This window comes from Lotus japonicus, chromosome 6 (assembly GCF_012489685.1).
Source record: "Lotus japonicus ecotype B-129 chromosome 6, LjGifu_v1.2".
In the NCBI taxonomy this organism is placed as follows: domain Eukaryota; kingdom Viridiplantae; phylum Streptophyta; class Magnoliopsida; order Fabales; family Fabaceae; genus Lotus; species Lotus japonicus.
Genome location: NC_080046.1, coordinates 43,774,504 through 43,789,166, shown reverse-complemented (window position 1 = coordinate 43,789,166; position 14,663 = coordinate 43,774,504). Strand labels below are relative to the sequence as shown.

The 14,663-nt window shown below is 38.9% G+C and overlaps 2 protein-coding genes across 2 annotated transcripts; one reads left to right on the top strand and one right to left on the bottom strand.

Annotated features, from left to right (window-relative positions):
• Positions 1–1,503: 1,503 nt before the first annotated feature.
• LOC130726493 (uncharacterized) lies at positions 1,504–8,924 on the top strand. The gene is made up of 14 exons (XM_057577771.1): positions 1,504–1,763; positions 1,915–2,000; positions 2,747–2,950; positions 3,334–3,476; positions 3,754–3,947; positions 4,078–4,256; positions 4,859–5,203; positions 5,284–5,348; positions 6,202–6,250; positions 6,364–6,520; positions 7,244–7,328; positions 7,410–7,479; positions 8,226–8,366; positions 8,451–8,924. Exons 1-14 carry the CDS (start codon positions 1,586–1,588, stop codon positions 8,769–8,771), a joined length of 2,217 nt encoding a protein of 738 aa, XP_057433754.1. The 5' UTR covers positions 1,504–1,585; the 3' UTR covers positions 8,772–8,924.
• Positions 8,925–13,778: 4,854 nt separating this feature from the next.
• LOC130725366 (uncharacterized) lies at positions 13,779–14,663 on the bottom strand. The gene has a single exon (XM_057576603.1). The coding sequence runs from the start codon at positions 14,661–14,663 to the stop codon at positions 13,779–13,781; it is 885 nt and encodes a 294-aa protein (XP_057432586.1).

Sequence of the window (14,663 nt, the reverse complement as noted above, 5' to 3'; positions counted from 1 at the left end):
TGGACACCGCACAAACTTTGCTTAAGGTTTATCATTATTGTAGTGACATCCTTTAAGGTTTATCACTGTAACGCTGAACATCCTTTTATTATTCTAACGGTTGTACGAATGAGGAGATGTTAGCGCATTTCTTGATGAAATACTAGAAACTCGAAAATACCCCTTTCGAACGCACTATAAGAGTGCGTATTTTTCACACATGTCCAAGGGCGATGTAGACGCACCTTGTACGTGCGTTGTTGACGCACGTACAATGCGCGATTAATTAGTACCAGAAGTGATGTGCCAATAGTAAGTAAGTAATGCAAAAAACAAACTTTTTACTGCTTCTGTGACAGTCCAGAATTGCAAATAATCACACTATGAAAGTGCATCTCTGTAGCACTCTTAATGTCGTTTCTAGGTGCGACAATATTATAACAACAACAGAATCACACAGTTACAAACTGCGGTGTAGACGCACTTAAAGGGTGCGTCTATGCATTTAAAGAGTGCGTCTACAACGCACACATCGCAATGCGTTTGTAACATACTTGAAAAGTGCGAGAGATCGAGATCACGAAATAATGTAGAATACCTTTACAGACAACAACGAGAAGCCGGGGAAGGCGACCAGTGACGACAGAGACGGTGGTGTTGGCAGACGACGACGACGACAACGGTGGCGTTGGTGGTGTCTGGTGACAGGAGCATGGGAGAGGTTGATGGAGGTTGCTATAATGGGTAATGGGTATGAGTATGGAAATTGAAGAAGAATGAAAGGGAGAGAATGTAGCGCGGGGTTTGAAGAAGACAAGAGAAAGAAGGTGAGGAGGGAAGGAGGGGGTTTTCTTAATTTTTTTTCTTTAAGGTCATTTTGGATAATACGCACTTTTTTGGGGGTCTGAATAGATGTTGGGGTCTGAATAACAACTCCCTATTTAAAAATGAATTAATATTTTCATAAAAATTTCTCAATTATATTTTACTGTCAATTTGAAAATGAACAATGAAATTATACATAACTAAATAATTAATAAATATAAGAAGACAAAATGTTATTAAATTTATTTAAAATTTAAATAATTAACCACGAAGTTTGACGTGTTAATTGCTCACTTGAGTCACCTCATTCTTTAAAAATGATGAAGTCACGTGTTTGTTCATTAACATTGAAAATAAAATGCACTTGATGGACAACCGTTTATCGCTTAGATTGATCTCACTTGGTGATTTGTTTTGACTCATCCATCTTCCTACAACTAGCTTATTATTCATAAAAGTTAAGAATCGAATCTTCAACCACTTTTTTAAAGAACAAAGTGTTGAACCACTACGTTGATCTACTCTCTTTACGTGATGATTTAATTATATTGTGAAAAAACTTTTTTAGTTGATTGAAACAAAAAATAATTTTCTCTAAAAAGAAAAAAATAATTAATAGAGTAATTAATACTTTTTGTCATGTAATTAATACATATAGGCTCTTATCCACTTTGAAATAAATACATCCTCTGACTTTGTTTGATGTTTTTCCGTTTCTGCATTTACTCCCTTCCTACCTAGGACTCAGCATCATCGATCAGCATGAGTATCTACCTGGTCAATGTCAATCACCACCACGTTACAAATAGTGCTATTGTACCTCTTCTTCTTCTTCTTCTGCACCTTGCACAGGAAAATGGAGGCTCACGCTACTTCATTGGTATCCAAAGCCAGAACCGCATTCCATTCCGCAGCTGCAAAAGCGGAGCGGGTTCTCATGGACTTCAAATCCGATTTAGGTGAGTCGAGTTCTTCCATTTTTCAGCTACCCTTTTGCCTTTTACGTTCATTACTCATGCATTCTTGCAATCTTGCTCGCTCGTGCTTCATTGCTTCCAAATGGAGTTCCTTTATTTTGATTGAATGAGCATTGACCCTGGTTTTTGATAGGTGAAGATTCTGACAAGCAATCACGCCACCAGTCAGGGAGGCTGCAGGGAGATGACTCTGCTCAGAAGAATGAGATGGAGTCAAAGGTTTGAAACTTTGAACTTTGAAGAAGCATTTACTTGTTCTCTATGGATTATGGTTTACTTGTGTTTTTTTTTTTTCAAAAACTATTTCAATTCAATTTTAAGTATTTGAATTATTGCATTTTTGGGGATGGGAATGTGGTACTGACATATTCACTTCTGGGTTCACGCCTTTTTTTGAAGACTGGTTGGTTCAAGCAGTGTATACTTGATTCTTGTTAAGCTAGGACTTATGTTCAAGTATTGTGTGCAGAAAAAAAAAAGACCATGTTGGAAAATTTAGCCCCACCAGAATAAGGATGTCAATGGAAAAAACTGCAATATACATGTTTGTTGGAAAAACTGAAATACATAGGGATCGAAAAGGTTTCATTCTTGTAAAAAAACCTAGAAAAAAAAATTTAGTTTTGGTTGATGTGTATTCAAAAAGTTTCGAAGAAGTACTCCATTTTTTTTATTTGAAAGATTATTTCAGTATTGCGCAGGACATATTTACAAGTACCAAACAAGAACCTGGTACATAGGTTTTAATTGTAGCTGAAACATCGAAATGGAAATTTAGATTAAGATGCGTGTTTAGACTATCTTATTCAAAAGGTATTGTATCTCAGCCTAAAGATGATCAGTTTAAGATCACTAGATCACATTTTGTTTGTATGATGTTTATATACATATTAGGCAACATATTTCCTGTAATGAGTGGGAATTACTTGCACAGTTGATTTTTATTTCCTTGTATTGTATCACAGCTTTTCAATGATCTGAAGCATATAAAGTGGAGACCACTACATATAGGAAAGAAGCAGGATTGGCAAGATAGAATTAAAAACTTTCGGAAAGGGAGAAAAGAAATCGAAGATACAGATAAAGTTGGAGATGCAAACATTACTGCTGATGCATTATATGATGAAGATTGGTCCATCGTCAATGTGAGAAATGATCTTAATGCCAAGGTAAGAATATTTGGTACATTGTAATTCAAGGATTTAATCTTCCAACTATGTGGAGAAGATTGAAATTTCTAAACCAGGCACTTGTCTCAGGATATTAGGAAAATCTAATAATTTATGCCAATGATGAAGATTTTCTTTTTTCAACATGGTGTCTGTCAGACCGCATCACTGTCATTACTCATAAGATATGATTACTATTAAATGCATGGTATGCTGGTGATGAATTAGTAATGCATGCTGATTATTATTAATATCTCATGGTAAACTGCCTGAGAACTCTTTCTAGTAAATTGAACACAAAATTGATTTTGTTTCAATGATTTTCTGATTCAAATATACAAATGTATTGCTTTAACGATCTGTGATAAAAAACTTCAATTTAGGCGTCAGAAGCTATTCTTCCAGAATTGAGACGGTCAGGGCTGGCCGGAACAGAAGCAATTCCATCGGTTGAAGGCTTAACTGTGGCGACTGAAGACCCTATTCCTCCATCATCTGTCCTGAAGCAATTGGCTTTAGCTGTTGAGTAAGTTATGCTCACATTTTTCTCACCAATTCCATGAACTGCTTAAAGATTCTTCATTGCTGAATTCTATTTCTAACTATATAGCCAGATTCTTGCAACTGAAACGCCTAATTCACACCCTCAATTACTCAATGCATTTTTTAATCTAAGAATAGTAGCTGTTGAAATTATCTTGTCATTAAGCCAGAGTCGCGTTTGTTCTTGTTATTCAGAAAGATTTCCAGCTTAACAAATAATGGTACAACTAGCCTCTTAAAATTTTGGGCCTTTTGACTAGGGCTGGACGGAAAACACATTCAATGAAGGATTTTGTAGCTTCATCCGGAGGTTCTTCCCCTGCCTTAGAGAGGGAAGGCTTAAGTCTCTCTGCAATAAAGGCTTTAGTGTTACGTGAAAAGGAGGAAAAACTCTCCTCTGAGTTTTGTAGCAATGAGAAAGTTGTGTATTTGATTAATTCTCTGTTTAATCCAGGTATATGAATTTTTGGTGGCTTGCTAATGATGTTAATTATAGGAGTGAAACTTTTTTTGTTTCTATTTTTTTAGCCTCTTTTGTGGTGATCTTCTGCATCCCTGGTAATATGTGCAAGATATTTTTGCAGAGGGAGAGTTCCTTAGAAGGAAGATCAACTCTGACCCAGAAGAAATTGCTTTAACATCTTTGCCAAGAGATATTCACAGTGCTCCTCCTGAAAGCCTAGTTGTTAAACTGGCTGAAGTAATTGGAAACTTCAAGACTGTTCGAAAAATGGCTCTTTTTTGGTGCAGTGTTGTTACTGAAGTATGTCTAACTCAATAAGAACTTATATTTTTAGTATTACATTACCATTTCATTAAGAACCTAGAATTTTATTTATAGGATTTACTCTCTCAGTCCTTTTCTAGATTCTAAAATATACAAGCTATTTGATTTTTCTCAAGTAATTGTTAGCTTGATACATATTGTGAAAGATATAATATAAAAATCATTCATGTACCTTCACTACTTAAACTTTTGGAATGCTCGGTTCATGACATGGTATCAGAGCCTCTATAGTCAAGCAGTGTAAAGTTAAATCCTTGTGACCTCCATTCTTGTAAGAAAAAGTTGTTTCCAAGCACAAGAAGCTGGGCCTGTGCATTGTCTAAACCTTGTTGCATGAAAGGGTGTGTTAGATATAATATTAAAGTCATTCCCTCAAAACCAACTGTCAAGAAGTTAACCTACGTTTTTGATTTCACATCTAATTGTTCATAAAAAGAAAGAAATCCTATGTGAACTTCTGTTTTAGAATTAATAACTTGAAGTGTCGTAGGATACAATAATGTCACTTCTTTATGTTCTTTCTTAATTACCATCTGAGAAAGACTGAAAGAGTGTATTGAATATTTTTACTTGTGCAGCTGAGAAAACTTTGGTCTGAAGACAAACATTTACCTGGAGTCCCCCCAGATGATGTTCCAGATCTGAAGTCATGCCTTCTGTATCAACAGTTTCAAGTAATTAATTGCTGCATCTCTCGGAAAAGGCGCCATATTATTGCCACCGAAGCCGTAGACTCTATGGTGATGGAAGCCAATTCAAATACATTAAAATCAGGAAACCACAGTGACAGAACTTCTGCTACTCCTGTATTATATGCTAGGATCAGTACTGGAGAGCTTGTTCTTCGACTTGGTGCTCTTTGCCCATCTGGAGATCTAACATTATTGGAAACCGGCGAGCCTATGTACACTCCTATCACGCAGGTTTGGTCAATATTTGTACTATCTAGTCAATACTTAAACTTGCTCTAGTACTTCTTGATATTTATGTCCATTTCATGTAGGAGGGAGCCTTGCTTACAGAAGATTTGATCAAAGAGACAGAGGAGTTTGTGCTTCGGACAGGGAGGTCTGTACACCAACTGAGGTTCATTTGATCCTGATGATTATTTTGCTTATGTGTGTATTTTGAGTACACACCAATTGTCTGTTTTTTAATCTTAAACTAAAAGGGTTTGAGCTTTTAATTAAATATCTGGTTTATTTTGCTTCTTGGGCTTTCACTGCTTGATAGATGCATTGATGTAAGTCTTTTGTAATTTATTGGCAAGATCTGAACTCTTGACCTATATACCCATATCTTAACATGCCTTGAATCAAGGCCTAGATTGCAGTTATTATCTATTGGCTAAAATTTCTATTTGTGTTGGAGGCAGTGATTGATTTGGAGTATCTACTCAGGATATAGGTCATGAATAATTCTGTAGTTCCGTTTTCTAAACTGTGTTTTTCATTTTCTCTTTTATTGAACCATATTAAGTTATTAACCCTCTTCTTGAAATAACATTATAATACTGCTGCTCTCATGCTTCCTTTTAATGTGAATTCCAAAATAATCTTGGCTTGAAATGAATTATGAGTTCAAACTTCCATGTAAAGAGCATGACGTGTTTTTATCAGCAAGTGTTGACCATATGTTGAATTGTTGATTGAATAATTATAATGTTTTGATAAGTGTTGCTGGAGACGTATTAAGACATATTTAGAAATAAGTTGTCACTAGTTTGAAAATGATTAGACAATTTAATTGTTTTGGAGATATAATAAATATGTACAAAAAAACTACATTTTACCTTTTGTGAAGGAGAGCATTTTATGATAATGTATCAGGGTTTTCACTTTGAATATAGATCTTGTTTTCATACCTTAAGAAATGTAAAGCTTGTCATTTTGATGTATTGCTGGTTACCTTCTATGGTCAGTGTTGGTGCTGGGTGCTCTCAGCTTCTCTCTGATATGCAAGCTTTCAAGGTCAGATTCTCCCTTGATGAGAACTTATCTTGCTGATGTTCTTAGTGCTTTTGGATTATGTCAAGTGTAGTGATGCTCCATCTGAGTTAACTGTGTTTATGATCATGTTTAAGGCTGCAAATCCAGGTTGTATTTTGGAAGATTTTGTGAGATGGTACTCTCCTCCTGATTGGACTGAAAATGAGGCAAGTACTGAGGAAACTGAGTGTTCTGATGGTGGTGAGTCATTGCCTACCAAAGGTCAGCTAAGTCAGCGAATGCAGAAAGAAGGTGTGCTAATAGTCTTGCTCATTATTATCGTTAGTTTGAGTATACCTCACAATGCATTTCAGCTAGATTAAAGTTTACTTAACTAATAAGCTTGTTTGACCAAAATAAAGGTATTCGGTAAACTATTTAATATGATACTCATTATAAATAAATATTATACATATATTAATGTGTGAATAAAGTAATTTTAAATATAATTTTTGCATTTTTCAACTGCTAATTTTACCAAATTACTTCTAACTTAATCAGTTAGCTTAGCACCTTTCAGTTAACAGTTCTCAATTAGAAGTTAAATTTTCAGATTTTAGCTAACTTATAGCTAGTTTTGCTAAATATCCATGTGTGTTAGGCCGGCTGCATATGGTAAAATTTGGATTTATTTTGACATGACCACTGTTAGGGCTGCATCATGTTCTGTCCATTCAGTGGAAGCACACATGAATGTTTTTTATTTCTAGCACACTCCTACACAAGAGACCTTTGAGGTTTGTGCTTGAACATGGACTATGCTCATAGGCTCTCCCTTCTGGTGCTGAAATTTAACTTTTACTTAGAAGAATGGTGGCAACGAAATTCAAATTTTAGACCACATGGTTAGAGGCTCTGATTTGTGATCCCGATACCAATAGCTTAAAAATCTGTTGGAAGCACGCGTGGTTTTATTTCTAACATGTCTTTTTAATGTCATAAAAACCTCTTAATTTTGTTGCATGTTGATGGTAGGTAATTTGTGGCGTGAATTGTGGGAAACATCTAAACCAGTACCAGCTGCAAAACAAACACCTCTCTTTGATGAGGATTTGGTGGTGTAAGTCTAATTAGCCTTTTTTTAAACTTGGATTTCCCCTTGAAGCCATCTCACTTGAAAGCCATTTTACATTCATCTTAGGAAGGGCATCCTTGATGCACTTGAGGAAATCCAGCCTTCTGAACTCTTTGGACAGCTCTTTGTTTCTCTTGTAAGTTCTCTTTTTTGTTTTCTTTTTATCTAACGGATGTTGCTTCTGTCATGTTTAAATGACAAGTTATTGTTATCTGTTATCATCTTCAATTGATGATCTTTTGAAGCATTAATATCATGGCCAACTGTTAATGCTATTTCTGGACATTAGAAGCATGTTGTGTTTTGAAATGTAAACTCATCAGTGATTAATGCTCTTTTTTGTTGACAAAAGTAACCATCATGACTTCTAATTACTACCACTGTTTTTCCTAAAAAAATGTTTTAACATTTTTACTCATTTGTTGTTATAAAGAATGGGGAAACTAACAAGAAAGAGTACCTTTAAGACATATATCATCTGCCTAATATACCCGTGAAGTAGATGAAAGGGAATAGGAGTGTTCTTCCTGTTACATAGAACAATATAGCTTCTGCCAATGATATAGTCTCCACTAAAACCAATTTACTGTTGATTAATACAATGTCATATACCTATACAATGTTAAATAGAACATTGTTGCTGATTTAAATAGGTATTGCTTCATGCCCTACGGACTTCAAGACCATTTATATAGTATATATGTCAAGCAATTAAATGAGAAATCATTTTGATTTATGATCCAGCAGTGGTTTATAGTTTCTTGATATAAAGTTCAGCTCGTGCCTTCTTGAATTAGTTGACTAGATTTTAGTTGTACCTGTGATCAATGATTTTTACCATTTCCATGACTTTCTGATAGAAATTTTGTGTTAATTATACAGCTTGGTTTAGGATTTATAATTGCCGAACCTGTGCTGTCTGGTAATGTTGACTTCTCCAAGATGTTTAATGACTACAAGGAGTATGTAGCAGCCACTTGTCAAAGCAGCAGATTCAATGAGGAAGTTGATGAACTTGTTAAGGTATGGTAATAATATACTAAAGCGTCTAAATCCTTCTGAAGCGTCTCTTGTATTGATTATTGACTCTCACCCTGTGTTGGGTAGGTATATGAAATGGTGGAGACAATGTTGCTGAATCCTAAGGAGGCACTGAAGATGATGAAGCAAACAGAAGAATCAACTGTGACTACTGGTGAGCCGACACGCAGGTTCAAGAAGCTTAGTCAAATCTTTGGTGGCAAAGATAAACTGCTGACAAGGCCTGTCTCGCAAGATGTAAACAAAGAAGAAAAATGCATTCGACAATCTTTTTCAAGTTTCTTTGAGAGGAACTCATCTTTGCTTTCAAAGAAGTGTCCCAAACCTGGATACCAGTCCCCTGTTGAGACACTTCCCTCTCCAGAAAGCGATTGGACGTTTGTTTAAACTTTAAAACAAACTATAGCTTCACCTGTGTAGATGAACAACATTTTTTCTTTATATTTTCTTATTTCCTAATGTATTTAACATCATATAAATGATATAAATGATATTTAGGTGATTTTTATGTTGTTGAAAAGATAGAACAATTGTTCACAACTCTTATGAACATTCCAAGAGTCAACTTAGATGTTTACTAAGTCATTTTTTACTTCGAGGGAAAAAATGACAACAAGTCGTCCTACACAAATCTATGGTGGAGATGTGCGACGGTATTGGACATGTGTGCGGTGTGCTATTTGGTGAAGAACTGGGAATTGAACTCTATTGATATGATTCCAGGTGATTGATGAATTCTAAGGGAGAGTCTGACGTCGACGTTCGTGAGGTTTAAAGCGTGGAGTGTGGAGCCGACGCATCACACCACAAGATCGAGCATGATTTTGGTGGTCATGGAAAGGAAGAAGAGCGCTTGGATGAAGGAGGATAGGTACAATCTGACAGTTGGGGATTACTTGTTTAAGTATTTCAGTTGGGAGACGTTGTAAAAGAGGTGCGTTGGCATCTCTTTTCAAATTTAGTGATATGCCATGCACGGGTTGTATATGAAAAATACGAATCTTATACTATAATCTATTTTCAAAATAAAAAAGTAACAACACATCTAGGTGGTACCCTCCATAAGGTTAGTTTTTTCATAAAACAAATAACAATAGAGAAAATAAGCACGTGCAAGAAAAATCGTTGAATGTATAATTAACCTAGTTACTTGGGTATTTATAATATCAACTTTATTTTTGAATCTTCGGAATAGTCTAATTATAAGGAATCAAAATAGTCTAATTATAATGAATAAGGAATTACATTAGTGTTAAAGACATTATATAAGTGTTGAAGAGAAATTTAAATTTGATCTCTACTATTATTTGACATCATTTTTTGACTCATAATATGCCATAATTGTTAACAAATTTAAATTTAACTATTGTTAGGAAAGTTAATAACTATAATAACCCAAATTTAGGATAAAATATATTACATTTCTTTTTTTTTTTGTTACAAAGAGGCCCCGAAACAAAGAAAAATAGAGAACTACAGACCCAACAAGGGGGGGGGGGGGAGAGAAGCCAAGTCCCTCCCCAACAGCGAGTAGCACTCTCCAAAGGGGAAATCAAAGACATGCATCCCAAACGGAAGAGATAACCCCACTTTTGCTAAGTAATCAGCCAAGGAGTTCGAGACCCTTGGGACATGACGAATAACCATACTACCGTGAACTTCCAACAGCTCTAAAGTTCCAGCTGCAATATGCTCATATTGGTGGGAGCAAACATTGCGATCGTTCAACAGGTTAACCACCTGAACAGAATCACACTCATTGATAACTTGAAGGATATCATAGTTAATGATCATGTCCACAACTGCCTGAACAGCAAGCAACTCAACAAGGAAAACATTTGGAGAGGTTAAATCACCAAGGTTGCGACAAAAACCTCTCTTCCATTCCCCCGTATCATCGCGAATCACACCACCACAGGACGCGCGCAGGTCTGCAGTCAAAGCGCCATCAACGTTCGCTTTAAACCAGCCATCAAGGGGACGAGTCCAACGATCGGACTCAATCTGTGAGCCACCACCGGAGAAAGCATCAAGCTGGTGCAGGGAAGACAAGGAGAGGCCCAAACTCGATTCTGCAATTTCCTCCATACCAAGCGTCCTGAGAAAACCCCAAATACTCAATGGGCTATGCGAAGTACCATTAAACACAGACTCGTTTCTCATTCTCCAAATTTCCGAGAGGGCTGACGCAAAAAATCGACGCCATTCGAGCCCTAAATCTGCCATGAATCTACCTGATATTATCTTCCACCCACGAACTCCAATCAGCCGTGAAGAACGACGACGAGCCTCCACCGCCAGTGAAGGCTACTACCCAGAAGGAACTAACAACACTACAATCACGAAACCGATGGAGCAAGGACTCGGCCGCGGTATGGCATAAAGGGCAGGTATCGGAGGAGGCCATATGACGCCGGAGGCGAACTACATTGGTCAGGACTCCGTTATTTAACAACTTCCAGAGGAAAACACGCACTCTTTGCAGCCCATTAATCTTCCACACAGCCTTCCACATGCTATTATTCGACCGCTGAGCATGACGAGTTGAAATGAGATCATAGGCAGTTTTAGTAGTGAACGTGCCCGCTGGGTTCCCCGTCCATTGTGTAACATCCCGATCTGACGACTGGCCTCACGGTAACAACACGAATCTTTTTAGTGCGCTTTGTCCTCACTTGCGCACTTCCCGAGAAAACTTCCCAGGAGGTCACCCATCCCAATATTACTCCAAGGCTAGCACACTTAACCATGGAGTTCTTATGAGTTGGGCTCCCGAAAAGAAGTTGCAACTTGTTGTCATGAGTAGTACCAATCAAATCTTTTTATGCCCTCCTCAACTGTATAGTCCATCCCTATACAGTCTCGGAATACCTCTTGTTCGGGTGTGAGATCGGTTCATTCATGTGCTCCTCCGCCTAGAAACCTGCCAGGAGCCGCTCCTTGTCTGTGCCTCACTGCACCGACGATCACTCCCCGCCCTCGTCGGCCCCGGGCGTCATAGGCCCACCAGCTTCCGCTTGGTTCGTCCCCGAACCACACCGTACTGGCAGAGGTCGGCTCTGATACCAATTGTAACATCCCGATCTGACGACTGGCCTCACGGTAACAACACGAGTCTTTTCAGTGCGCTTTGTCCTCAATTGCGCACTTCCCAAGAAAACTTCCCAGGAGGTCACCCATCCCAATATTACTCCAAGGCTAGCACACTTAACCATGGAGTTCTTATGAGTTGGGCTCCCGAAAAGAAGTTGCAACTTGTTGTCATGAGTAGTACCAATCAAATCTTTTTATGCCCTCCTCAATTGAATAATCCATCCCTATACAGTCTCAGAATACCTCTTGTTCGGGTGTGAGATCGGTTCATTCATGTGCCCCTCCGCCTAGAAGCCTGCCAGGAGCCGCTCCTTGTCCGTGCCTCACTGCACCGGCGATCACTCCCCGCCCTCGTCGGCCCCGGGCGTCACACATTGCACCACATCTGTAGTCACACTGTTGTTATGGGGGGTTTTGTCACAAAGGATTTCACTGATAAATTTGGGAAGTAGAAGATCTGCAAACAGGAACGTCTTCCATCCTCTCCCTGATTCATAGAAACTGGAGATAGGGAGACCAAGGGAATCCGGAGGGATTGGCTGCACACAAACATCCTGCAGTTTGTGACCCGATGGGAGCCGTGAGTCTGACAAAAAACAAATACCCCGCGAAGCTAGGGACTCACGACGACACTTACGAACACGAGGCTGCACAGAATTACCACAATCATACTTACTACGCAAGACACGTACCCAGAGAGCATTTGGTCGGTTGATCAAACCCCAACCCAACTTCATTATCAATGCTTGGTTGAAATCGGAAGCCAACCGAAAACCCAGACCGCTTGCAGATTTAGGGCTTCAAATCTTGTCCCATATAACTTGGTGAACTCTCTTACTGCCATTTTCTAAACCCCACACAAAATTTTGTTGAAGATGGTCAAGTCTTTCACAAACCCCTTTGGGTAAGAGCATGGTTTGCATGCAATAAGCAGGTAAAGCAGAAATCACTGATTTAGCCAAAGTGACTCTCCCTACTAAACTTAGAGTGTAAGCCTTCCAGGCACTAAGCCTCTTTTGGGTCCTATCCAGAATAAAATCATAGGAGGCCTTGGTTGGAGACTTGTGGAGAAGAGGGACTCCGAGATATTTACCCAAGTGTGAAGTAAGACCAATCCTAGCTAACTGGCTTAACCTGTTAGACAAACCTCGATTCACGTTGTTAGAAACAAAAATTCGAGATTTATCTTTACTAACCTTTTGCCCTGAGGCTTCACAAAATGAGTCAAGACAAGACATCATACGATCCATTTGCACTACAGAGGCTTCCCCAAAAAGAAGAAGATCATCGGCAAAAAATAAATGAGTTATGGGTGGCCCTGTCTTGTTGAGATAGATAGGTTTCCATCTAGCAGTGTCAACTTCATGTTGAATCTTGTGAGCCAACCGTTCAATACACAACACAAAGAGATAAGGTGATAGAGGGTCGCCTTGTCTGATACCTCTTGAGGGAGTAAAACTCTCAGTCTTGCTTCCATTGAACATAACCTGGAAAGAGCTTAGGGGAAAACAATTCAGAATCAAATTACAAAAATCCTCATCCAAACCAACCTCCAAAAGGGTCACCCGAAGGAAAGTCCAATTGAGCCTATCATAAGCCTTTTCAAGGTCAATCTTCATAGCCACCCACCCCTTCTTTCTTTTCAGATAGCGCATGGAATGAAAGACTTCCTGGGAAATAATTATATTATCAGAGCTCTGTCTTCCAGGGATAAAGCTGCATTGGTTTGGTGCAATCAGGTCTCCAAGCACTCCTTTGAGACAGTTGGCTATGGCCTTTGTCAAGGTTTATAAATCATGTTGCACAAACCTATAGGACGAAACTGAGAGAGGAGGTTAGGCCTATCAAGTTTAGGGATCAAAACAATAAGAGTATCATTCACCTCTTTAATTTTTTCCGGGAAGCGAATGCAATCCTGAATGTACTCAACAACTGAACTGCCAACAAAATTCCACTGAGATAGGAAAAACAAAGGTTTCAGACCATCCGGACCGGGTGCCTTCAAAGGACCCATGCTAAAGACGGCTGATTTAATTTCCTCTGCCTCTAAAGGCTTCGTAATCTGGCAAATGGTTTCCCGTGGAAGCAAAGGGAACGTCATGGTCTTCTGAAGACGTTCCCCATCACCCGTGCTTGTGTAGAGGTGTTGGAAATAGTTAACCGCCATGGAACGAAGGAGATCAGGATTAGTAACAACGTTACCCCCCTCATCAGTCAAAGCCTCTATTTTATTTCTTTTTCTGCGCACTAAAGTTGCTGTATGAAAATAGTGTGTGTTCTTGTCCCCATGATTGAGCCAAGCTACCCGAGATTTTGCTTCCAAAGTAACTCTTCCTGCATCAGCACTTTGTAGTACTCCTCCCAAAGTCTTTTTTGCAGTTTTTCCAGGTAAGGGATACTCAGCATATGAAGCTTGTTGTTTATACCTTCCAACCTCCGCATAAGCTTCCTTTTGCGCCGGCCAATTTCGCCAAAAACCTCACTATTCCAAGATGTTGCCGCTTCACGAAAAGCCGCAGAAGAGGGGGGCCATTTACCGTGATCACTCGAAGCATCCTCAACCAATTTAGGAAAGCCTGCATGAGTAAGCCACGAAGCTAAGAAACGAAACGGACGTTGAGAGACATCACTTGGGTCTTCACGAAATCTAATTAAGAGAGGCTTGTGATCTGATTTTAAATTGGGGAGGTGCAACACAGAGGAGGTAGGAAAGGAGGTGACCCAACGATCATTACCCAAAGCCCAGTCGATTCGTTCCTTCACCCCTCTGCCCTCCCAGGTAAAAGGGGGACCTTTGAAGCCAATGTCAGAAAGGGAACAATCAACAATACAGTCACGAAATTTATTCATGGAGAGGAGGTTAGGTGGTCCGCCACCCACTTTATCTGAGGCATGAAGGTAAGAGTTAAAGTCACCAACTACCGCCCAGGGCTCAAAGATAGAAGCAGCAATGTGTCTGAGCTCTCGCCAAAGAAGGTACCTAGCTGACACGTTAGGGCTCCCATAAACGAAAGTAGCTAGCATACTAGAACCAGCACCTCTCGGAGTGATACGAGTATGGACAAGCTGACGGTGAGAAGAAATAATATCAATAGACCCCCACTGTTTATTCCAAAGTAACCAAATCCCACCATAAAAGCCGACAGCTTCCACCACAAAAGAACCATCAAAACCCGTAGATTTCAT

Bases quoted from the DNA above. Each gene is read 5' to 3' on its own strand.
- LOC130725366 (XM_057576603.1), bottom strand. From the start codon at position 14,663: ATGAAATCTACGGGTTTTGATGGTTCTTTTGTGGTGGAAGCTGTCGGC.
- LOC130726493 (XM_057577771.1), top strand. From the start codon at position 1,586: ATGTCAATCACCACCACGTTACAAATAGTGCTATTGTACCTCTTCTTC. The intron at 6,251-6,363 runs GTCAGATTCTCC...ATCATGTTTAAG, and splicing joins CTGATATGCAAGCTTTCAAG to GCTGCAAATCCAGGTTGTAT. The intron at 7,329-7,409 runs GTAAGTCTAATT...CATTCATCTTAG, and splicing joins TTTGATGAGGATTTGGTGGT to GAAGGGCATCCTTGATGCAC.